The 27839-nt window shown below is 31.4% G+C and overlaps 2 protein-coding genes across 6 annotated transcripts in view; one reads left to right on the forward strand and one right to left on the reverse strand.

The window, feature by feature from the left end:
- LOC132719247 (alsin-like) overlaps window positions 1-25137 on the reverse strand; it is a 62250-nt gene extending 37113 nt beyond the window's left edge. The window contains exons 1-2 of the mRNA XM_060703006.1: window positions 25020-25137; window positions 1017-1261 (exon numbers count right to left, since the gene is read on the reverse strand). Coding sequence (XP_060558989.1) covers window positions 1017-1261; window positions 25020-25039 — 265 coding nt within the window. The 5' untranslated portion in view covers window positions 25040-25137. The remainder of the gene's footprint in view (window positions 1-1016; window positions 1262-25019) is intronic.
- On the forward strand, window positions 615-18486 carry LOC132719248 (uncharacterized). Of its 5 annotated transcripts, none has more exons than XM_060703011.1 (2): window positions 615-754; window positions 14851-18486. In XM_060703011.1, exon 2 carries the CDS (start codon window positions 14922-14924, stop codon window positions 16938-16940), a length of 2019 nt encoding a protein of 672 aa, XP_060558994.1. In that variant the 5' UTR covers window positions 615-754; window positions 14851-14921; the 3' UTR covers window positions 16941-18486. The 5 variants fall into 5 exon arrangements, with proteins under 5 accessions (XP_060558994.1, XP_060558990.1, XP_060558992.1 ...); XM_060703007.1 differs by lacking the exon at window positions 615-754 and adding an exon at window positions 3980-4139; XM_060703009.1 differs by lacking the exon at window positions 615-754 and adding an exon at window positions 5453-5791.
- Window positions 25138-27839: the final 2702 nt, after the last annotated feature.

Genomic DNA, 27839 nt, shown 5'->3' on the forward strand with positions numbered 1-27839 from the left:
ACAATGTTTAGTGATTAATTAGCCTTAATCACATCAATGAATACTGTAACATAAATCTTGTGCTAACATGTTTCTAATAGCTAGTATCTGGCAACTTCTCCACATATCTGAACTGAATGAGTGGGTTCAACATATTGTTTTTCACTTTGACAGTCATGTATTAACAAACACAATACAACATGTATACCTGTAGAGCTTAGTAAGAAGGGTGATTCAAAACTGTAAATACTACATTGATTAGAATTACAATCTACAGCCATCAAGGCATACAAGTGTGAAATGAGTAATATTTAAATGCATTATTTTTTTCCTTTTATAATGACTGCACAATATTTGCATAAATATTATGTGTTTGCTGTCTGTAAATGTGCTTCTCAACTTATTAAATTATTGATGCACATCATTCAAAAAAACTTAAAGTGAAAGTGGGTGTATTAATCAATAACAATATATTCATGATACATAGATGACACATACTTCAAGGTGTATACTTCAGTTACATATAGAATCTTAGAATATAACAAAAATATTTTTACTGGAAAAACTAAAATAGGGGATCACTGAGCCTCATTTTGAAGCATCTGTCCTTGACTTTGAAAATTGTGCTTATACAGATCTCAGGTGCTTACTCTTCCTGTATAATTTCAGGCAACAGCAGGCACCTGAAAAGAACCTCCTACATTCCATAAGCTATAGGTGGATAGCTTCATCACATAATGGAATCTTAAGTCCGTGACAGGATTCAAACCAGTCGGTAAGTCAGATTTGATGTCAGCTTTCTTATAATAATTAGGCGGCAACGGATATCTAACAGACTAGTCAAAGTTGGATCTCTTACATGTATTTCTGTCTAAAGAACGAATTAAATTATCTCTGATGTGCAGAAAAGCATATGCACCAATGTGCTAGCTGACTTGGCTATTATAATGGTGACAAAATCTTATCTGTTCCACCAGGTTATGGGTTAATCAAGTATTTCTGTTCATTATAGTGTGAGAGATGGTGTAAAAACCTACCACATACTGCATCCACCAAGCAAGGATCAAATGAGTATTCCCGTGCCAGGTTTGGACAACCAAGTTGACCATGTTGGTTACTGCCACAAGCAAACAGACAATCATCATATGTCAGTATGAGAGAGTGCTCTCCCCCTAAAGATACTCTCCTCACAGGCTTGGCCAGAAATGTCCTGAAGGAAATGAGTTCAACCTTGCCAGTATAACCTTGCCACACAAACAATTGACCATCATTCTCCTCTTCCCTGTAAATACACAAAACAATTTCTTAACAATAAAAAATATATATGCCTTATATATACGGTATATATATACAATGGCCTGTAACAATTATCATCATATGTGCCAATTGAAATTTAATAGGAGTTAATCTCCGAAGATACCATATACATGTATAATGATACACATCTCATACAAATGAATCTTAAAAGTTTAGTAATGCACTTATCCACTGTAACAACTAACCACCCCTACCCACCCCCAGAAAGAGGGGGAAATTAACTGAATTTTTATCTTCAGTTAGTCCAGGCACTGCTGGGCTGTGGTTTTGTTTTGGCATCAAACCAATAGTGGAATTTTGTTCAAGCTGCAGTGCAGAGTCAGAGTTTGTGGGGCTTTCACAATATGACTGTCCGTGCAGGCTGGCATCTTGCCTGGAGTTTGAAAATACAAGTCATATAATCTCTGCTATTATTGGGGATTAGAGAGGACTTTGTTTTAATTGACAGATGCATAAGAGACTTATGATGACAATCAACTATATATATCTTAAAGCCTTATAATAGCCAGCTCATATTCAATAAATGCTTATCTATTTCCTAATCTGACACTGATATAAATATACATGTATACTCTAAAAATAGAAGCCAATTCTACATTTATTCATTAAATGTTAAAAATTTCATAAAGTGCAATATACAAATTATTCATTCTAGTAAGAAATTCAGTCATTGATTATGAACTGTGTCTGCTTTTTTGGTGTTGTTTATTTTAAAAGGACAACATTATATAAGCACAGTAAGAAAAGTAAGAAAAAATGCATTTTTTTAAATCATCACCTTTACAAACAGCAGTAAATTTCACATATCAATCATTTTAAAATGTGTTTATGCTCACATTAAAATTCAATTATGGTAATTTTCAGGTAAAAGCATCAAACATAACAAGAGCCATGTCAACATGGCCATCCCCCGCCGAATGTGTTTGCTCATTGGAAGAATGTATATGTAGTAGAGCAGAATAATTCCATTTTAAGAGGCATTTTGGTAATGAAAACTGATGGCTATAGTGATTTCAGATTTGAAACCTATGTGAATACTAATGGCTGAAAATAACAAAGGGCAATAACTGAAAAATAATGCAGGGTAGGTTATCATCCTTGTGTGCTGCATCCCTTGTCAGTAAAATCTATCCACCTATGAAGTTTCAAGTTGATACCTCAAATACTTTTTGAGAAAAAAATTGAATTGAAAAATTAAGTATGAAAAATAACAAAGGGCAATAACTCAAAAATTATAAAAAGTACAGTTATCATTCTTGTGCAGTGCACACCTCCTGAGTGAGATCTATGCACCTGTAAAGTTTCATTTTGATATCTCAAAGGCTTTTTGAGTTATGCCCTGGACAAAAATTAATTTTGAAAAATAACAAAGGGCAATAACTCAAAAATAATGCAGGGCAGAGTTATCATTCTTTAGCACTGCACTCCTCCTCAATGAGATCCATCCACCTATGAAGTTTCAAGATGATACCTCAAATACTTTTTCAGATAAGCTCTGGACAAAATAGCATGAAAAAAACAACAAAGGGCAATAACTCAAAAAATTGTATAGGGAAGAGTTATCATTCTTGCACACAACATTTCTCCTCAATAAGATCTATCCTTCTATGACATTTCATGTTGATATCTCAAACACTTTTTGAGTTATGCTCCACTCAGGTGAAAAATTAGGTATGAAAAATAACAAAGGGCAATAACTTAAAAGTTATGAAAGGAAGAGTTATCATTCTTGTGCACTGCACACCTCCTGAGTGAGATCTATGCACCTATGAAGTTTCATGTTAATATCTCATAGGCTTTTGGAGTTATGCTCTGGACAAAAATCAATTTTGAAAAATAACAAAGGGCAATAACTCAAAAATCATGCAAGGTAGAGTTATCATTCTTGTGCACTGCACTCCTCCTCAATGAGGTCTATCCACCTATGAAGTTTCAAGTTGATAACTCAAATACTTTTAGAGATATGCTCCGGACAAAAATTTCGGACGGAAGGACGGACGGACGGAAGGACGGAAGGTCGGACGGACGGACGGACGGACGGACGGAGACTATTACTATATCCTCCGCCGAATTTTTTCGGCGGGGGATAATAAGCTAAAAAACATATGTATATACCACCTACAGGCCATAAACCTGCTGGGTTTGTTTTATATCATGGAGTCAATGATCGGCAAGATCCCCACTCCCCCAACGCTCCCGACCCCACCTGTCTGTCCACCCTTTTTAAATGTTAAGCAGTTTTGAACTAAACAATCATAAGCTAATAAGCTATAAATAATGTTTTTATTTAAATATATATAAACTTATTACTGAATCTCACTACTTTACCAGATTTAATTGGTAGAGCAAATTAATTCTTTTTTTCAGATTACTGATAAAATTCTTTTTAATGCAATAAAACTTGATGAAAGAGATTTTTGGCTATAACTTTTGAACAATTCCCCTTCAGCAATAAAAAACCTGGTATAGCTTTTTAAAATGTAAAATGAGGTGTGAAACAATATATCATTAAAACTAGCAACAAATTGGGGAAAATGTCACCCAAAAATGTCTAAAAAGATTTTTATCAACGTTTCATAAAGAAATTAGATTTGTAATGTTTACCACATAAATAAAGACTTTATTAAAGAAAATCAGTGGAGTGGAACAAAACTTTCCATTTTCAATATACCTATATTGCTAATGTAAGAAATCTGGTTTTAAAGATGAAAGCAATACTGGGTGTTTAAATTAAAACCAGGCTGTAAGCCTTTATGGTTTATAGAAGGCTTTATACAGGGATTTTGCAACTGAATGGAATTTACTGACATATATCAGAAAAAAGCAGTATTATTTCAAAAGAAGTAAGTTCCAAGTTGTATATTTAATTTATACTTAGTAAAATTTACAAATAAAATTTCAATGTATTTAACATTTATGTACACATAGTTTAAAAAAAAACTAAGTTTAGAGTATTACATACAAATAAATTAATGCCTGACTGAGAATAGAGGCAGCACATTATAGCAGGACACATAAATATTATGATATGGTTTAAAAAATCTTATGATAATAAAGTATCACATCTAATTTAAAGGATTGCTTACATGCAACATCGTCATATCACTTGACAGACAGGTTAAAACACAATGCTTCAAAGATTGATGTGATGGGATAGAATACGAAAGCAAACTTTAAGGATTTGTAACCCTTATATATATCCTGAAGGAATCAAATGTGGGAAAAACCTTTGCCACCAGTATAATGCCAGGCCAGTCTGCACAACTGCTCAGATTTTTGTATTTTACTAACTGAAATCACTTAATTTTTTAATTAAACTGTTCCAATTTCAAAGCTGAACAAATCCATAATACAAATTCAGCAATTGAGGGTGAATTTGGTTTTAATCTTTTGTGTTCATCATAAAGTTTTTAGCAGATTTCTTCTGTTCAAATCATCCAGGAATGTATTTGAGGCCTATAGTTCTATTGGAGTTCATTAATCTGAGACAAATATTAACAAAAAAATTCAAACATCAAAAAAAAACATATTGTTTTATGCATCCATTGGTGTAACATACTTGACCTTAAAGGTCAAGGTCATTTAAAAGTCATCATATTTTATGTTTTACTCTATAAACTGACTATCTCATAAGCTTTATTTAAAGTGATCTAAAGAAGTGAATTGGAAACTCATCAGGTTAAAAATTGTCTGCCCAGAGACAGACATACAGACACTAAACCTATAATACCGGAAGTAAACATAATCATATGATGTTGTCAATGCATGCATATAAGTATTATTCATGACAAGTGTAAAATTAATTATGATAGAAGATATTACAATTTAATTAAATTAATGACCATCTCTTAACTTTCTAATTATCAATTAATTGTCATAATTACATGATTAAAAGCCTGTTTGATAAACTATAACTTTCACAAAATTTGACATGTCAGAGTAAAGCCGCAACAGTTTACCTGTCCTGTAAAATATTTATAATATCACATTTCTTTCTAAACATTGATACCTTCTCAGACAGGTGTGTCTGTATTTTAATTTTCTACTAAACCAAAATGCCGCCAAAATATACTACAGGTTAAAACAGACAGCATGAAACAAAATTCCAATAGATCTGAAATTACAATATATGTGATTTTCTCTTGTTCAAAACAATGCAATGTTCAATACAAGAGAACTAAAGAACCTATTGTAAACTGTCAGCCATTGTTTGGATAATTAAAGGAAAGTAAAATGAGGAGATTCAAGATCAAATGATATATTTAACAAACAGACTTTCAGCTATGTGGGGGTATACTACAAACAATGTATGGGCTTTATCCAGATCTGATTAAAAGATCAGCAGAAAAATATTCTATATTTCACTGACAGACTTTATCCTTAAAGCTTAAATACTCAAAGTTTAGTTATACATGCAGTGACATTTAAATATGCATGTTCAGACATAACAAAGGAAAATGTTGAAGGGTGGACAGTTTTCTTTAAAATTGTAATGGTAAGTAAACTTGTGATTTTTTTCTTATTTTTTTCTTTTTTTTTCTTTTTTTTGTTTTGAATTTTTATTATTTAAACAATCTATGACATTGTATAGAATAATTGTGAATATTATGTACAGTACAATGAGAGATGTGATCTTTAATTAGACTTGTATTATTCAAAGTGACTCGATCAAGCATGCAGATAAAATATAATAAATTCTATTTTTAACTTATACATGTACATGGTAACATTATATCTTTTAAACGCAATGATATAATCCAGTAAATTTAAATCATATTATTTTACGATTTTTTTCAATATCAATTTATGCAGGAATATCAAAATCTTCTATAAAATTAAACTTAAGCCTATAATAGTTCATTACCAACAGTGTTTTCATATAATGCATAAAATATTTGTCTACATCAAACGATATTTCGAAAAACACTTCATACGAGATTTACTTAATTAAACTCTTATTTTGACAAGTCGGTCCTTTTTATACAAATTTTTATGCATGTACTTAAGTTTTATGTAAGAGCCAATATTAATTTTTAGAGTTTAAATAACAAGAGGGATATTGTCATAATACTTTTACTTTTGCATTACATAAGCCCACTACATATCCTAATCCATATTACTCAACAAAATCTTCATGTAATACCTAAACTGTGACTTACTTGAAATTTATTATGAAACCTAATATCAAAAATTTCACATACAAATTTCTATACAATAAATTTGAGATTATAAAAGAAAAGATCATGTTGGTTTTTTTTTAGTACCGTAAGTTTTTCAGATCTGCCAGTATGCAAATCTATCATGGCTTCCGACTAATGTAGGATCATTTTTGAGATTAAACTAGAAAATGTGAAATTAACAATATTACTCCTGTACAATATAACTTGTGCATAGAAACATAGCAGTTATACTAATATTTGGAGTTAAACTCACAAACATCCAATTATGTTAATTTTTGATAAATCAGGGGCCATAATTCTGCTAATTTACAAGTTACCAAACAGCATAACTTCACAAGAAGACAAATATTCTTAGATAATTTTCATGACTCTAGCTTTTGGAGTTACACAAGACACTCATATAAAATACTATTTTTGCATGAACAGAGGCCATTACAATTTAAAAAATCTCATTTATCAGAGTAAAATCTTCCAAAAGCATTAAAGGGTTACCATCCTCACTTAAGTATGTAAGAGAAAGAAAGGTAAAACTGTTCTTTTCATTGTTGTTGCTTGTTTTTTGTTTTATTGCATTTTCTTTTTAATTCACAACAAAAGTCAAAACAAAACTCAGATATGGTTCTGCATGAGATGGGCACTTGGAACTTTACCCTTTCCTAACATAATGCAATCATTTACTGAGCCTAAGCCTGCACTATAGTACAGTTTAATCAAACTTTTAAAACTTAAGCTTTCTTTATTTTCAACCACCTTAAAATAACAACACCAGCATTTCGAATGGCAACTCCATTCTATCAATTTAGCAGTGAAAGGGATATAGTACAAGAGCTGTCCGTAAGACAGCGCGCTCGACTTTTTTATTGCTTGCCAATAAAAAAAGTTTTTGCAGTAAAAGGCAATACAAGAATCTCTGTATTTTTAAAGTGAACTAGTTGTTTGATACCCTTGAATATTACAGCAATGTTTTATATGACATAATTTATGGTAAAGTGAAACAAGTGGATAGGAATGAATTTTTTAGATTTTTTAAGTTTTTTAGTGCTTGCCTATAATACAAAACATTGACAGTTAAGGGCCATAATTCAAATAAAATCTTTGACAGAATTACCTTCTCCTGGACATGTTTGGGAATCATGATTGTAAACAAGTATTCCAACTTTCAAATTAATATCTCAAACAGTTCAGTCAAAAAGTGGACTGGTACTAAAAACTTAACCAAGATTCTAAGTCGATAAAAGGCCTTAATTTTTAAAACAAATCCTTGACAGAGTTACCTTCTCTTGCGTACAGATGGGGGTAATGATGTGAAATAGCATTAAAAGTTTAAAGCAATATCTCAAAGGGTTAAGGCAATAAGTGGATTTTACCATATTCAATGTATTTTCTAAGTCAAAAAGGGGCATAATTCTGTCAAAAACCTTGACAGAGTTATGTCCTCTTGTCTGTTGATGAAGGTCGTGATGGTAAACAAGTATGGTCAGTTTCAAAGCAATACCTCCAATGGTTTTGAAATAAAGTGAGGTGGTACAAAAAACTTAACCAAGCTCAATACACTTTCTAAGTCAAAAAAGGGCCATAATTCTGTCAAAAACCTTGACAGAGTTATGTACTCTTGTCTGTAGATGGAGGTTATGATGGTGAACAAGTATGGTAAGTTTCAAAGCCATACTTGTAATACTTCTGAAATAAAGTGGGGTGGTACGAAAAACTTAACCAAGGTGTGACGCCAACGCCGACGCCGACGCCGACGCCGACGCCGGGGCGAGTAGGATAGCTCCCCTTTTCATAGAAAAGTCGAGCTAAAAATGGTGCATGACATTTAAACAGAACAACAACAGATGTGTTACACTGACAAGAATAAAATTTCTACATGTATCTCTCTTAAATGATAAATATTATCATTTTTATTGTCAATTAACAATTTTTCTTGAATTACAGTACCATTTCCCTAAAATTGTCAAAATAAAAATACAATAGATTAGATATTTGCTGCTATAATTTTGGAGAAAAAGTTGATCATACTCATAGACAAATACTTTCATCTGATTATAACTACAGCTGGACACTCAGCAGATATAAATAAATCAATTTTTACATGCATTGTATACAGAAATCAATGTGCTTGATTCACCATGAAAAAAGATAAGCTGCTTAATCTAACCTCAGAGAATATTGAGGACTTTGAACTTTTATATGTTTTTTTCCACACTGGCTTATACATTCTTTTACCTAAAGCTTTACAAAACATAGACAATATGAAATTCAGAGATTTTAGGTCTATTAAAACAAGAAGTATAACAGATAATCTTAAACGCCACAAAGACTTAACTGATACATTTTTAGAACAAAAACCAGACTGATAAAATAGTCAGTCTTTCATAATGCATTATCATTCAATATATTCAGTCTATGCTGACAAAACTATTTTGTCATGTATGTTAAAATGAACCAAAAATGTAATGAAATATATAACATTGTTTTGTTATATAAATGTCCTTTAAAAAGACCCATCAATTTACAATAAAATTGTAATACGTAAAAATACTTCATGCAGAACATTCCCCAGCCACAGTGGGCTATAGCACAACAATATTGTGAAGTGTACAATGGTTTATCGCGGGTTTTGTTCGTATTATATCAAAATAACTCCATATTTAACTAATAATTAAGCTTCTTAAGCCTGTGGGAATCACAGCAAGATCTTTTTACACTAGGAATTCACAGTTTCACATGCGAGCAATTCATTGGATAACGTCAGACACAAATACGGGTAAAGAACGCTGATGTACATTAAACATTCATGTGTGTATTAATAGAGCTATGCCAAATTTAGAAACATATTGCCATTTAAGACATAGGACTAAGACACTATAAGGCTTTAATTACTATTGGGAATTACACCTGAACAGGTAAATACTGATCAATAGATACATTTTTTGACATTTTCAAAAGACAAGACATTGTTTGATGTATAAATTACTCAGAGCTTTATAATGTTTAACATTTCAAATCTTCATACAATGTCATGAATGGTAGAAGAAAGGATCTTTGGTAGAAAGAGAGACTTGCTATGTTAGCTTTAAAGACAAAAAGCAAACTAAAATAACTTCTTCATCAAATATAATTAAGTTCTGATCTACTTTTAGAATGTGGCTAATGACTCAATCAGTACTTAAAATTTTAGCAATATATGATGGCCAATGTTTGGTAACATCCTGAATTATATGCCTTTATGGTGAAATATTGTGCTGGATCTTTGCTGATCATTTCCGGTGAGTTTTATGGTGAATCATGTGTCTTTGTTGATTTTTCCATGTGTGCTTTATTATGGTGAATTATGTATCTTAGCTGATGATTCAAAGTGAGCTTTAATGTGAATTATTGTCTTTCAGCTGATCATTACAGTGAACAATCTGACTGATTAACCAGATGTTTCAACTTTGGACTGCTTTATTAAATAAGATTTACACTGTCTGAAAATCATAAAATAATCTGTTAATAAATAATTCATGATTTGCTTAACTTTTTAGATCTCAGTTATAGCATCAGAATCATAAAATTGTCAAACTACTTTGTAGCTACAAATAACAGTATTCACTCAGTAGCTACATAATATTCACTCACATAATCAGGACATTAAATCATTAGACTATGTAGACATTATTCATAAATATTTAACCATATTTTATTATATTGCAACAGTAATAAAGAGTTACATATACTGGTATTCAGAACAGAAATTTTTGTAGCCAACTAAGGGTTTCTATATCAGTACATAAGAGATGACTGGTTTACTAAATTTAAAATAGATTTTATTTAAATTTATCTAAGGCAAATAATGCATGTAATTAAATATTTTTCCTTACTTCAGAATGGCAAAAAAATGATTGTGTTCTTAGTAATGTTAATTAAGGAGACTATCAAGATATTATTCTGATAACAGATCATGTAAAAGAAGTTTTTAAGAATAAAATATTAGTCTTTATTGAGTAATGGAGTCTTAAAGGTAGCAGAAAGTGCATAACAATAATTATGCTTTTTGTTTTCCATAAAAAGCAATCACTAATACTGTATACAATATCAATTCTGACACCATATTTAGGCACAATAACACATCAAATAGATGGGTTCAGTTTAATCTGCTAAAACAATTTTCCACATATGTTACAGGACAACAAGAATTATAAAAATAAAAATTAAAATAAATATTAGCATTTTTGGAGCTTAATGGACTGACCTTTAAGACGACATTTTTATTAATATTTAAATAAGATTACTAATAATATACTACAATATTCGAATTAAACCTTATTGTGTTAGACTCGGCCACAATCAGTCAAATAGTTGGGCTTGTAATTTTCTGGCTACAATTGCACATAATGCCACATACTATACATGTATTTTAGCCAAGTATGTTCATACTGAATATCCGCTATTCATATAAAAGGCAAACCTGTTAAGAAATTGGAAAAATATACAAACATTTCGAGGCAATGGAAAACATTTTTATTGGAGAGAAAAACATTAATATTCAAGGTGTCTGTAAAAACATGTTTATATTAATTTTTACTCCCAACAAATTCTTTTTTTTTTCAATTACTCAACACATTTGTTCATTCAAAGCTCTTTAAACATTACATTTATTTCAAATTCTGTTTGATCTTTTCTATAATAAGAGTCAAAATGTTTTATATAAACAACATTCATGAAAAGAGAAAACAAAATTCAATTCACTTCAATAGAAACATTTCCCAATAGTAAAGAAAATAAAATTAACTTTGATGTTTACTTTCAATTCAAGTTGCAATAAAATAGTTTTTCAGATGCCAAACTATGACATATTGACCTGTGCATTATAAATACAAGGGATGTAAGGGATATCTTAAATTGGGATATTAAAATATTTAATGGTATCTTTGCAAATCAGCTAGTTTATAGAGACGACCACATTAACACTTAAAAGCCAATGGATCTAATAAAAGGATTTGTCCATCATTACCAATTATATATCATGCAGAAAATATTATGATAGTTTGAAAACATATTTTTAATACAATCATTTAAAAAGTTATGGCTTTCTATAAATAAAGATGTTAATTATCATGATACCTCCACCACAGAATGAAATTTTGATGAAATATTGTAAAGAGAGGCTCACACTTGTGATATGACCTTGACCTAATGCATGGTTGTTGATTTTTAGTTACTATTATCACCTGTCTATGAGTTGGTGCATGATTTCCATCTTGAAAATCTGTCCCATTCTGTATCAAAACAATGATGTTATATAACATGATAATAAATTCAGTGATTTAAGTTTATAACAGGGGGTGACTTTATAATAAAAAGAACAAAGATGAACAATAAACTTTTTTCTGTCATTCTGTAACAAAAGAAGATGTGACCATAGCCCTCTGATAATTACCAAAAAAGAACAAAATACATGCAACAAAAGAAACTGCTCAAAGGGCCATTTAAATGCCTGACTATAAGAGAGCTGTTTTTTTTGGTAAAGTACCCTGTGAAATATCACTCTTAGGGTTTTTATTCCTCAAATTCTTAAGCAGGTATTTTGTTCTCAAAACATCTTTATCAACAGTGCTTTGCAAAAAAAATGTAAAGAAATGCTCGAAGTTTTGTTTGTGCTTTAAGCACACAAATCTCTGAACAAAGTTGAAATTTTCTAAATTTACACAGTATACTACATGTAGAGTCTAAATTTTCACTCATCAGCATTGAACTTGGGTACCGGTAATGTTACTCAGGACATTAAGAAGAACAACATCGCCACTAAAATAAGATGAAATGGTTCTGTTGAATGATCATACTGGTATAAAGTACAACAATAGCATGTCATGACAGTTAACTGTAAAAGCATCAATATTTTAGTCCTTGAACAGGATCAATAAAATTTAGTCAATAATTGAAGAATGTACTTTAAAATCATGTAAAGCACATTGATTTGTAATATGAAAGCTTTTAGACACATTCTTTACAAAATTAAAATCCATGCTTTTATGAACACAGCTTTGTAAATAAATGTTAAAAGAAAGTACATATATGCTATTTTAGATGAAAATGCTGATCTGATGATGAATACGCACAAAAATATTATAAACATTTAAATTCTAATATGACAAAAAATCATTTTAATAGTCACTTTAACACTAACTTTACCGAGCTTTCAAAATACATACAAAAATTTAAATGTTCAATTAGTTTTAGTCTCTTTGTAGCGATATTGCACTGACCAGAGTGAATCACTCATTGTGAGGGTTATGTATGAGCAAATTTAGCAGGCTGAAAATGTCCAAGTTAAAATACGCAGGCATTTAACAGGGCGGCTGTGCAGACAGTCTTTTTTTTCCATTTGAATATGTCACAGAATGGGGTATATAACAAATAATGTGAGCTACCGTTACAAACACTTTAGCTCATTTTTATTATCTTTCCCTAATGAATGAAATCAGACATATTAGCTTCTACTTGATATTCATCTTATTGTCAAATATCATATCCTATATTCACAAAAGAACTAGCTGGGGTGTTTACCAATACACTTTTTGTTTACACAAGAAACCTATGCATTTAAACATTGTCTTTGACCCATATGATTTAATGAAATGCTTGGATAAAGAAGAACATACAAATGTTAAGGTGGAAAATGTTAGCAGATGCAAGTTGATACCCCCAAACTTATCCTGTACAGGTATCAATTTCTAATGTTATTGCATCACGCTTGAGCAATTGGTTTCAACTTCAATATAATAGTCTGTTTTCACTTTCAGGATAGTATAACAGTGCCGGTACCTTTATCAATATATTTATTTTAGCTGTGTCAATCTAATGATCTTTGTTTTAACTTGATCAGTGGATGTTGTCTTCTGTCTGTCAATTGATGTTTTTACAAGGCATTTTAATGTATCATAAACTGTGAGATTTAAATTATCAATCTGGACTTAAAATACCTATGTTTGACATTTTATATCAATATCTATTATGTGTGTGATTAAATCTGCACAACAAAAGACTTAATGTACCAGATTGATTAAGGTATGTCTAATATTTTACATGCAACAAACTACTTGATCACTGCCTTTCTACATTATTTAATTTTGGTCATAGCATTACTGAACAACAAGTATTAAAATATCTTACAAATAATTAAACATGCAAAAGAAAACAAAAATACATGTGTTTCAATTTACTGAATTTATATAAAGTAAGTTTAAGTTAATTTAAGTAGACAAAAGGAAAAAATAATCTAATAATTAAGAGGCTTTAAGTCATTCACCATTTACCAACACCTTTCTATTTCACATGCTCCACAGGCTAAGCTGTAATTAAACAAAGCAACATACATGAAGTAAAAATGTTGTGTCATATGAATGCTAAATTTGTACAGTATTGTACCGGCACTTCTTATTGATGGCATCTGCTGTATTATTGTTCAACATATATTCAGATACAATGCAATATAGAAATAACAAAATTTTAATTATAAACACAAATGAGCCGCGTCATGACAAAACCAACATAATGGGTTTGCGACCAGCATGGATCCAGACAAGCCTGCGCATCCGCCCAGTCTGATCAGGATCCATGCTGTTCGCTATCAGTTTCTCTATTTGTTATAGGGTTTGTAAGCGAACAGCATGGATCCTGATCAGACTGCGGGGATGCGCAGGCTGGTCTGGATCCATGCTGGTCGCAAACACATTATGTTGGTTTTGTCATGACGCGGCTCAAATTGCCACACTTGAATTGATCATACATGTTATCTAAGAAATAGACACATGTAGTATTACCAAGGTGACAAAACTTTTCTTTTACTTCAGGAACAAATTCATAACATTCTCACTGAAAAAAAAATCAAATATTTCCAAAGTTTGAAAGAAATGATATATCATTGCATTTAATAAAACTTAAATCAAACTCTTTCATATTTCCATTCTTTCAAAAACTTTTAACTGAACTAACCAAGATACGTTAATACATCCTAAATACTTTTTTACATAATTTTTATAAACTACATTATAAAAATTATTCATCACATATTGATTTGGAAAAAAAAATGTTTAGGTACATCATAGGTGTCTGGCATAATTTTGTTGGCATAAAATTTGATTTATATGATTTTACATCCATGAGCTGTTTTCCTGTTGGTAAATAAATACATTCTCACAGCTTTGAATCAATCAATATTATCATACAACATGAAATTGTCAATCAATACCTTCACAACATTGATTCAAAACCATTTATAATACAGTAATTTGACATTCAATGTTGTAACAAGTGTGATATCACAGTATCTATTGTACAACCATCATTCAAAATTATAAATTAAGATCATCTCTTTGTTTAATTTCAGGATATATAAAACTACTGCTATTCACTGATGAATCGTCCATGTTCATGAAAAGATAAGACGAGACTGAGATAATGTATAGCAAACCAAAAGGATTGTATGTGAAACAAAGAGATCGTCCTGTGCGAAGACTCTCGCCAAGGTCTTCCGACGACTATGGATTTGAAAGCCCTAGAAGCAATCCTGATGGGAGAATGTCGCCAGAAGTTCACGTTGAAAGCTTTGGTGAAGGTCAAATAAATGCAGGAATTGAACCTCTTTGGCCTAAAGACTTTGAACATGATGACGGTTATTCTGGATGGGTTAGCAGTGAGCAGGGACCTACCACGTCAACAGCTAGAGATAATTATCCTAATCGTGCACAGCAGTATATGGTAAACAGCAACTCTTACCAAGATCTTGTTCGTGCTAAATATATAACAGTGCCTGAGCCAAAAAATGCAACTGGTACAAAGGAAAGAGCTATTGCAACAAGGGAGAGTTCAGCCAAAAAGAGAAGTGTACATGGCAGTGTGCGAAGCTTTACACAAATGATGGATGACCCAGACTTCCCTCTAGCACCAAATCCCGTCAACCACGTTAAGCCTGTGGCACGTGTTACTGGAACACATCGAGGGCATTTTAATAAAACTGTTGCCCGAGCTTCAGCCAAACAATCTCATATCGCTACAGTGCGCATCAACAGAAAACATCATACCGTAAAAGGGGTAAAAGGTCATATGGCAACCATCAAAGCAATTCCAAGAGACGGAGCTATTCATACAGTTAAAGGATATCATTTTGGACATAACGCAACAGTGCGAGCACATAATACTGGACATGTAATCAAAAACTTAAAACATGCTGTGTCCTCTTGGGATAAACCAGACGGAACTTTCAAAAGAAATACATATGCTGTGGATAGAAAGGAGTACTTTATAAGTGAGTTTGCTATAGAACTTGATCGACCAGACCATGAATCTTATTCCCCAGGTGACACGTTATCTGGACGTATAATTCTAGAAGCTCTTTCTAACATAGAAATACGTTTTGTTGAACTGTTGATTATTGGACTGGCTAGTGTTCACTTTGCAAAGCATGATTCACAAGGGGAGAAAACTTCCCAAGAAATCATAGTCAGTAAACGTTCATATGTAATGGGGACACCAGATGGTAGGTGGAATTCTGTAATCACTGCGGGGAAATATGTCTCACGTTTCAAATTCAAACTTCCAGAAAACTTACCTTCTACAATCAAATATGAAAACAAAGAAAATGGATTTAGTTTTGAAATTGGATATCTTGTGAAAGCGAGGATCTGTGATGAGATGGGTTCTTCGTCACTACGAAGTACACACTCCACAAATGACTTTGTGAAAGTTCTTCTCACACGACGATTTCCTTTCATGGTGAGAAGTTCATTTGATATAAACATGATACCAAAGGCCTTGCAACCTGTTAACCATTCAGAACTTATTAATGTTAACTGCATCCCTGTCTTTATGGATTCTGCGGCAGTCACACTAGCACTAGATCGTTCTGTATTTATAGCAGGAGATGAAATCCGCATCAAACTCATAACATCAAGTAGTACATCTCATAAAATAAAATCTCTGACCTGTGACCTTCAATTACGTGTAATGTCATCTGTGAAACCACGGCAGACATTCACAGTTGTGCAAATTTATGATGATAAACCACAGGGCATTCTGTTCAAGGAAAAATCGCAAAATCTGGTACTATTTGAGTTTATTGTTCCAACTCAAACAAATTTCATCCCATCGTTCTTGTCTGGTGTAAAAATGGTCAAACTATCATACGTGATTATGATGACCATTAAGTTCAAAACCTGCTCTGGAAAGTTGTTCCTGGAATGTCCCATTGGAATAGGACCATGTACGGATCCGAAGAACTTAAACAAGTTAAATGTTGTTCCAGTTTTCAACAGACCAATGAGGTTTCCACATTTTTCCAGAGATAATCAAGTGATGATGGCTCCCAAAACTCAAAATGGGACAGCACACACTGTTGGTAATGGGAAGCAGGTGAAATCTGTCTTCAAATCCAAAAGCAGTCAGCTTCTATGCTGTTGTACAGATGACAGTGATCTATAGAGTGGCACCTAGTGTATCAATTATATAATAACCTCATAGTTTATGTATAAGACAATGTTCAGCTTTATAGCACAAATCCCAAATATATAGAAACCAAGAGAAATTTTTTCAATACGAATGTGTGGTCTGAATATTCAGAGCTAACTTTCCTATTAGCTATTTTCACCATTTTCTAAAACAAATTTAATTTGACAACACAAGTTTTAATTTGGCTACAATATTTCTTGCCAGTGTAATGCTATTTTGATAAAATTTCGTATAGAAATTTGAGAATCATACTTATTTGGCTAAAAGAAATTATTTTCAGCCAGTTCAGCCCTGATATAAGTTCCAACTTGTTTTCTACAAATAGTGAATACTTATTTGATCAATTATTATGAATTATTATAATTATGCTTCTAGTATGCATATATACAGTCAGATCGTTGTGTACCAGTAATGTTTTTGTCACTATATATAACAATATTAATATATATGTTTGCTTTGCTGGAATCCTGTAACTACTTTATCATAGTCTTGACTTGTCTTTAAAACAATTAGTTGCTAAAAACTTCACACCCTGGACAACCAGCTACATTTATATATATCATGGTCTGGTGTTCAATTTCTTTATTTTACCATAATTGTGATGAAATAAAACAGCATACTAATTAAGACAAAGAATGGTGTTTTCTGAATCAATACCAAATGGCATAAAATTTAACCTACAATTAAGTTCTAAGATTGAAATGCCCAAAATTTATTATTAATGTCATATTCTCCAGTCCATATTCTACTCTTGCTACAATTTGAAGAACAGATTTTAGGTGCCTCAGGTATGCTAAATATAAATTTTGTAAGCTTCAAATATGCATAGTTCCGTCTGACCTTATATGACTGTTTGCATGAACTAGTTTCCTCAAGTAGTATAATACAATACATTATTCAACATACTGAATTAACCTGCAATATACATATTGATTCGGTCTAGCATAATAATTTAAGCCTTTTTTAAAACAGGAAAGCAAATATTTTACAAGGTTTGGCAAACATAACCTGCCAAAAAACTGACACTAAGGTATTTTTGTATTTTTGTAATCCTAATACATGTATCAATAATGTAACAGCTCAGGTGGTACATGATTTTGATGAATACTGTATTTAAACTAAATTTTCAGTTTTGAATTGATGTAATTTTACTGTTTGAAGTACTTTGACAGAGTTTTATAATTTCTTACAGAAGTTGTAATTTATGTGTAATTTATATTATCTTTATTAACTCTTAGCCTGCTTGTGACAACAGAATATATCCAGTGCAGACCAAGATCAGAGAGCACACCCCTAACTTCTGATCATGCTATATTACAAAATTGTCCCTTTAGCAGATAATGGTTTTGTCCAGATTGAAATGATGGGCAAGTCTATTTAAGATATTTAGCCTGGTAATGGTTAATATTTTCTTGAATATTTTCTCAACCATGTCTTACAGACACACAATCTATGAATATTACAGGTGTATATCTATGTAAATTTATACTGCATAGATCTACAAACATTACTTTTAAATGCTTTTAAATATAATAAAAAAATCTTAATTATGCTTATAACAAGAGCTGTCAGTAGGACAGCACGCTCGACTATTCTAAGTGCTTGATAGTAAAAGAGCCTTGATAATGTTAAATTTTTTAAGTTCACAAAAGGGCTAATTTTTTTATAAATTCATGCAATAGGCCTTAGAGAGAGTCTAATTATACAGTATTGGCTTGACTATTCGGAAGGTAATGTCACAAGGGTGTTTTATTGAGTATAATAATACTAATTACCTATGAATACATAAATTTTACAGAAAAGGTACAAAGGCTTGTTATTAAGATGTTTTATCAAGTAAATCACTGCTTTATTATTATAAATGCATTAAATTGTCCCAAAAAAGGCACAAACCCTTCAGTAGTTATTGAGATAACAGCTTACAAGCAAAACTTTACCATGAATTTCTAAGTTGAAAAAGGGGAGAAAAATCAGCCTAAATGCAAGATAGCATAATGGATCTTTGTCAGTGACCTACAATTATGACCCTAAATGCATATGTGAAATTTTAAATAAATATCTTTAATAGTTATTGAGATATGTAAAACTTGCATGTAAACATTAACCAAGAGACTAAGTAGAAAAGGGGATATGATCGGACTTAATGCAAGATAGAGTTATGGAACTTGGTCAGTGACATACAATTATGACCCTCCAATTATGACCCTAAGTGCATGTGTAAAGTTTCAAGTAAATATTTTTGAAGACCTGTAACCTTTAACCAAAATTTCTAAGTTTCAAAGGGGCAAATAATTCTGCAAATATTGCAGGCAGAGTTATGCAATTTTGCAAACTGATGTACATTGTTACTATAAAAAAGTATTTTTAAATTTCAATTGAATATCTCAAGCAATAATTGAGATATTTGACTTTACAAAAAAAACTTTGAACCAAAATTTCTAAGTTCCAAAGGGGCATTATTCTTTCAATATTGTAGGCAGAGTTATCCAACTTGTCAATCTGATGTACTTTGTTACTATAAATAAGTATTGTAAGTTTAATTGAATATCTCAAGCAATAATTGAGATATTTGACTTTACAAAAAACTTTAACCAAAATTTCTAAGTTAAAAAGGGGCATAATTCTGTCAATATTGTAGGCAGAGTTATCCAACTTGTCAATCTGATGTACATTGTTACTATAAATAAGTATGGTAAGTTTCAATTGAATATCTCAAGCAATAATTGAGATATTTGACTTTATAAAAAACTTTAACCAAAATTTCTAAGTTAAAAAGGGGCATAATTCTGCACATATTGCAGGCAGAGTTATCCAACTTGTCAATCTGATGTATCTTGTTACTATAAATAAGTATTGTAAGTTTCAATTGAATATCTCAAGCAATAATTGAGATATTTGACTTTATAAAAAACTTTAACCAAAATTTCTAAGTTAAAAAGGGGCATAATTCTGTCAATATTGTAGGCAGAGTTATCCAACTTGTCAATCTAATGTACCTTGTTACTATAAATAAGTATGGTAAGTTTCAATTGAATATCTCAAGTAATAATTGAGATATTTGACTTTACAAAAAACTTTAACCAACGCAGACGCCGACGCGGACGCTGACGCCGACACGACTACAATAGCTCTCATATTCTTCGAATAGTCGAGCTAAAAATTGTTTTTGTACTTCCTATCATATCTATATATAACTTGAATAACTTCATATATATAACTAATTTTTGGTCATTTTAAGTTAACAGTTAATTGTTCATAACTACAGTCAGACGCCTCTCAGGACTTTTTTCTGCATAACATGCTTGTTACCATAATTATTTTTATATCCTTTTTATAAAACAATATGAGTTCAAATACCTTCTTCCAGTTTTTAATTACTATTATAATTATATTACATCAGCGTAATATAAGAACTAATTTTCTTTTCTTTATTAAACAAAATCTGCCAAAAAAATCCATATTTTAGCCTAAGACACATTGTATCTAAAGGTAGGCAATTTGGTAATTAAACTTTTTAAAGATGTTCTCAGTTACCTCCCTTTTATAACAAGATATAAAAGCAGAAAAGCTCTGAGTTACCTCCCTTACATAAATATTTTAGTAATATTTATTACCTGATACCTTATATAAATGTAATTTGTTATTATTTACTGTTTTCTGAAATTCTAAAAACGTCAACGTTCGCGAACTGTTGACCGGTCAATAGTTTCAACTGTTTCCCTCTCGTGCTCTGACGTCATTGACGTCATAGAGGATTCCCACTTGAAGCGTCCATCGATCTTGATCATGAACCAGACGTGACGTGACATAGTTAAAATATTAAGTTTAATTATTAACATATGTGCAAAACTATTTTCTTGTTCCTTTTTCCTTCTGCAAATACTGTTAAAACAGTAGTTGATCAGGTAATAAAACAGTTATTTCATGCGTGATTTGGGAACAGTCAAACAGTTGTCCCTCGGTGTCGGGGATAGTGTTTTGAACTGTTGCCCTCGGCCTACGGCCTTGGGCAACAGTTCAAAAGTCTACCCCCTCCACCTCGGGCCAACAGTTTGACTGTTCCCAAATCACTTATGAAATAACTGTATACTACAAGCAGCTTTCTTTTAGTTTTTAAGTGTACAATATTTCAGTTGACTGTGTGATACCACTCATTAGCTTATATGGCATAAAAAAATGTTTGCTGCTGGTTTTCCAAACTAATCTGCACAAAATACTTGAAGGGTGTGATGCAGAATCTATAGAAAGATAACCTTCATATTTTAGTGGCTGTATAAATATCTTGTCTATTTCAATGATATACAGCCATGCTGATTATATTCTGTTAGCTGCTTTAAAAATCTAAAATTATTCTTAAATTAAATAATACATGTCATAATTCCCTCCCATTGACAGATCCAAAGTCAACATAAGACAAATCTATTAAACCAAGTCTGCATAGTAACGTTTAAATTTTGCTACCAACAGTACATTATTGCTTTACTAAAAGACATTTAATAAGTACATTATAAACACCTATTTCTAAAATATATAGCAAAAAAACAGCAATGGAAAACAGAACAATTAAATCATTTAGAATGGAGACTAGTAACAAACATTTTTTAGCCTAACATATATTGTGATATTATATACGGTATTTATATTATTTATAAATATAGATATTCAGTAGTAAATGAAACAAGTCATATTATAGTAGATTGTATAGATGTGATGGTAGGGTAAAGTTAAATAAACATGTTTTTCTTATAGCATAGTATGTGTTTTCTTTTTTCTTTTTACATTATGACATCCAATGATAACAGAAATTTATTTAAAAATATATATATATATTTTCTCCACCAAGTATGATATTAATGCACACGGTAAACTAGAACATGTCAACTTGATACAGTAGTTTCGTCTGGATTACCTGCCCCTGACATTACTTTTACAGGACTTATCAAAGTTCAAATGTATATTAGGCAACGGAATAGACTAGCGTAACATTCATGGCAAGGATGAACAAGGCTTAATTGACACATACTGAGTGACATGAACTTGATGGCACATTTTTCATTGCTGACAGTCACTGCCAGTAACAATAGTACATTATACATATATCAATTCTCTACTTGTCCGCAATGATTTGACAAAAGCAATTAAAATATAGATAAATGCAAGTTAAAATCTTTCAGAGAAAATATTGACAGCTTTGTATACCTTACAATATAATATAATTAGGCTATTGTGACTGTTACAAATCTTTATTTACCTAACTTGCCCTGCACTAGGAATTAAAGTCACAGATGGGTAGCACCTTACAACAGGACATATAGGAGACCTAGTAAAGCTTGAACCTTTGACCTTCCTATATCTTTCCAGGCATTATACAGCAGGATTATATCAATGTTGAGGTCAGTGTTGTAAACTGAAGGCATATCATCACGATATTAGACCTTGTTAACCAGATTTAATATGATAATAAAATCATTGTGACAGGACCTTCCCATACCACACAATACATTCTACCCTGAAGCAATGTGAAATCAAACTGAGAAAATCTGATTCAGATCTAAATTAACTGTGACAGGTCGTCATTAAAATATCTTACACTTCCCATATCTGACCAAATGAATTATAATTCTTTCTTAATCATGACACACATATTTGTATATAAAAAGTTTTGTGTAGTATTTATAAAGAACAGAAAAATAATGAACATTATAATTATGGGAATGCTATAAACATTCAACACTGTAAGACAAATCAAAGATTAACTTCAAAACTGCAGTAACTTATATGAAATTAAGAAGGACTTACAACAGTTTTGCAGCCAACCCAAATGTTTACAAACAAATTATGGAATTATCAATTAAGGCAATTAATATAACAAACTGAATAATTCAATTAAGTAAAGTATTGAAAATTTTATAAGTAAATAAATCATAGTTTTTTACAAATTTCAGAAGCAGTATTATTATGTCAGCATCAAAATATACATTGCAGCATGCACAATTTAGTCAATCATCGTCCATATATAATACAGTTCTCTATCTATTTACATGCCTTAAAGCATTCATGATAAAACAACTCTTAATGAAAACTGTCGAGCTTTAAGTTGCAAGAATTTGTTTCGCAGTTGAGTTTAAATATGTTTAAACCTTATAAGAAAAGTATCTGACTAAAGGGGAATAACTCAATAAAACTTTCATGACAATATCATCAGAGTTACCTCAAATATTTACAATTAATATGAATTTTTAATAAATTTTTTTAAAACCCTAACAGATGCTTGGTATATTTTAGTTCCTAGAGTGTAGCGATTTTTCCACTTATCTTTGTGATGTAAAAATGTAGTTTTAGTTTAACTTTCTGACTAGTGACAGAACATTTTCTCTATAGTTAATACTTGCATTTGTAGTTTGTACCATGGGAACTGTTATTTGAAAACTAAGTAAATCACAGTCAAGTTATTTTTAGGAAAAGTGACCTTGAAATTGACCTAAGGTGCCAAAAATCAATCCCAAGTGAGGTCTTCCCGTAAACTTGCTATATACCAAATTTCATTGAAATATCTCACTGAAAACCAATTTTCTATTTTTTGTAACAAAGACCTTAACATTGACCCTAGGGGCCCCAAAAAGCAATCTCAGGGGAGGTCTTCACATAAGCTTGCTATACACAAAGTCTGATTAAGACATGTCAATCTGAACTTAAGTTATTGACTGAAAACCATCTTGTTTGACACTCACCTGCCTTACTCCCATCTACATGTCATAACCAGGATTTTCAAAATTGAAAACATGGTTAAGAATTGGCCCATATACAGTGTTAATAATCAAAATGACTTATTATACTACTAGTATTATACCAAAAGCATGCTGTATACATAATTGATGTTAACTACAGAACACTAATCAGATAATATTTTTAGCAACAGAAAAAAAGAAATATATATATCATAATGTTAAAACAAGAGAACCACAACAATCCTAGATCACTTACCTAAAAACAAGTTAACCCCTAAACTGCTGGCAGGCTGAGTGGCAGTAACTGATTACACCCATCAGACAAGTGCAGATCAAGATCCCCTAGTGCAATTTTACCACCTGATCATGGTCTGCACTGTCTGATATTTAGTCAATAGTTTTGTTTTAATTTCCCTAAAATAATGAACGATTCTGCCCAGACTCTTTTCCTCAAGGTTTTTTTAATAGAGATAAGAGGTATGTTAAAGTTTCAATACAGAAATCTTAATAAATGAGCCTAACGCCATGTCAATTTGAATATTCTTTGTAGATAATCATAAGGTAATGCTACATACTGCATATCAAAACTACCAATGTTCAAGATTTGTTAGACAATTTAAGTGTTTCAAAGGCAATAAGATAAATACAATTATGATTTGAATATCTAGAGAAGTGGTTGAGCATCAGACACAAAGTTCAGAGGTCATGGATTCAACTATATATTGACACTATAGGTATTTAGATTAATCGTTAACTGTTATCGTTCACAAGTCTATCCTAGCTTATCATCTGCTAGTTTGGAAACTTTCAATGGGTGTATTGATGAATATTTGTTTACTCAGAACACTTTAAAAAGAGTTGTTGACCTATAAACTATTTCATTAAGAATTTGACTAATCATCTATGTGACTTTGTCAGTTAATGCACTATGTCATAGTATAAAATTATTCATTTATTCTGGGAGAGGACTGTAAGTGATCGGATATATCATGACTAAAAAGACCAGGAAATAAAAAAAAACAAATGAAATTAATTTCCCACACCATTATGTTATTTTAACAAATGACTAAATCGTAAATTAGTGTCATAAGTAATAAAACAATTAGTGCGTGATGTGATCTCAACTTGTAGTCATACGCGTATGAAAAAGAGTGAACACGTTCGTGAATGAATCATAAGAAATGATAATAATTTGTATCCGAATTCGAATATCCGAAAACATAAAAATTGTAATTTCCTAAAGGTAAATACCAAACTAAACTTGTTAGTAGTACATATAAATCGTAAGATTGATAAATGGAAAATGGCTAAATGAATGAATTACTTTTTATCCTTCTTTTCCATTGCCAATCGTCAATATTTTCCAATTATCTATCAATCATTTTTCTGAATCAATGGACGCTTGTCTTAAATTATTTAACGAAAGTATTCGTATATGACGGAAAGAATTATGAATTTTCGCTATATTGGGTGGCATCTTTAGCTATATGTATGTGAGAAGTTTTTAACATTTTCCTGTCAAATTAATAACGTTAAATTGTTAAAATTAGGATTTTACAACACATTATAGGTCATATGGAGTTTTTATAGCTTTACTGACGGAAGAAGGCCTCAGGTGCCCCTCTGTGCATTATATATTATTTAAGGGGCTGCATATACTGGATACGTAGTATTTTGGTCAGGAAATTTCATGCTGTAACCACAACAGTATGTTACTTTGTCACTTTTTAGTCACTCATCTTTATAAATCATACAACAGTATTTCTTGTCTTATTTGTGTTTTTATCAGACTAATAATGGTTTGTCCTCTAGCTTTGTCTATACACTAGCTTTCATTTGTTGATACTGCTCGTTTGTGTGTGAAACTTGCTGTTAACAACACTGGTACCAATTTTGACCCAGTTTGAAATAAAAACTCGAAAACTTGAACCTTCTAAACGATTGTTGCTCAATATCATGTAGATGTAGCAGCAAATTCACCAATAACTATTAACCAGATATTATTATTTACAGTACAGAAATATTTATAAAATAACGGAGAATATTTTTTTTTATATCTAGATACATGTAGCATAATTAGTTTCTTACAGCACTGCCATGTTTAAATAGGCGACTTACTAAACGGTAGTATCAACCACATATTTAAATAATCTAAACCAGACTCGACAGAAGATGTAAGTATGTGCAATATGATACATGTACATGTAATAAAATGCCGCTGTTACTACACCAGAGTGAATAGAGAATCCTCTTGATAAGGAACACTTGTCTATACAAGACATGTTATATTTATCCTGTGCGAGGCCTTAGTCGCAGGGTTGACTGTAAAGTTTTAATTGAACCTTAATTGATTATATCAATTGTACACTACTAAAATCAATATAACTTTTTTAATCTGATTAAATATTGAATAAATTACATATTAATTGGAAATGTTCATGTAATGAAAGGGTAAATCTTAATTAAGTGGAAATGTCTTCAGAAAGACGCTCCGTTGTAGTAAAAAAACGAAGAACATACTATATCTGAAATATAGTAAAAATCGTGAAATTGTTTTGTTGCACTTTAACTTATTTCTCTTAAAACATAAGATAGTTTAATGCCTGACCATACAGTTGTTATCATAAGTTTTATTATGGTTAATATTTTTTCCCCAATCTGATTAAAATCAGCTCTAAATAACGCTCCGCTTTTACATAAAGTCAGATTGATTTTTTCCCTATCTTACAAGAGACAGATGTCCATTAGATGTCCATATACGACTGAAAGTTATTGTAATACAAACGTATATTCCGTTTCGTGATGAACATAATATATGAAAATATGTTAATGTATCCTAAGTTCAGATTAGTTATTTTGTTTCCATATGAGTGGTTATGAGTTTATCATTGATACTATTAAAACAGATGACTCATTTTTTCTTTACACAATAAATTCAATCATGGCTTTTATTTAAATAATAACAACCATAAATCAATATTGATTTGGCGTTTAACTTGGAAAAATGACCATTTTCCTGCAAGTTGAAAGTAGAGCAGTATTTTGAGTTTAAAATAAAGAACACTGTAAATAATGAAATTTTTATTCTCCAACAAATCAGATAGATAAACGATCTAAATAATTCATTATTCTACGTGACAAATTTACACTGTTCAAGAGAGATAACGGTGCACAGGAATTTAGCAGCACATTTAGCGGTTATTTCCCTTTATCTAGGCAGAACATAACGGAAAGGACAAAGTCAAAATCACGTACAAAAGAACAAAGTTAGTGACCTCGTAGTGATAATTTTGTTACTAACCAGCCAACTTAAAATAAAAACTGTGCATCAGCTTCTTCATATGTACCGACATCTAAATTAACCACCAATTCATTTGTAACATCTCCATCAATCCGAGTACAGTAGGCCATAGCGTACTCTAGTTATTGACCAGAAAAGCTACTTTTTATGTCACAACCACTGTAACATCACCCTTGATATCAACACGGTTTTCGGCAAGTCAGGATAAATCTCACCACTAAATCTTGACGCAGTTGTTCAAAATGTTTTCAGCAATTGGTCGGACAATTTCTTATCACAGTGTACTTGACTTTTGTCTGATGTCAAAAATGTGTGTTCATCAACAGGCCAAGGCCAGTCTCCCTACCAAATCTGAGAAATAAATACCAAAGTATTCTCTACATTTGTATTAATTATATGAAACGATTTCTTTTCGAAGGAAGGCCGATTCGACGAACGACTGACCTACGTTTATAAATAATGTATGCACATATCCTTTTCCTCAACATGTGGCCGATTAAGTCTAAAAATTCGAATTTCACTTAGCAGAATTATTGCGTTCAGCTTGAATGTACGCTTAAAACAAAAGCATTCTGAGTAACAGTTAGGTCAAATCTTTTTGATATGACAAACACTATTGAGGTTCAAATTTGAACAATTTTTATTTTTATGGCTTCGCTCCTAACTCCGCGAGGACCAAAATTGATAAATGCAGCTATTAACGCGTACATTGTATTTTATATAATTGTTGCATTCTATTTGTCTTTTCCTACATCCATCATGATCATTAATTTGCAATCAAGCAATTATAATAGTATTACAAAGTTCTGATATTTTCATGCAATAATGTACAAAATGAGAGGA

This window comes from Ruditapes philippinarum, unplaced genomic scaffold, assembly GCF_026571515.1.
Source record: "Ruditapes philippinarum isolate M1 unplaced genomic scaffold, ASM2657151v2 ctg1946_1_1_1_1, whole genome shotgun sequence".
In the NCBI taxonomy this organism is placed as follows: domain Eukaryota; kingdom Metazoa; phylum Mollusca; class Bivalvia; order Venerida; family Veneridae; genus Ruditapes; species Ruditapes philippinarum.

Bases quoted from the DNA above. Each gene is read 5' to 3' on its own strand.
- LOC132719248 (XM_060703011.1), top strand. From the start codon at position 14,922: ATGTATAGCAAACCAAAAGGATTGTATGTGAAACAAAGAGATCGTCCT.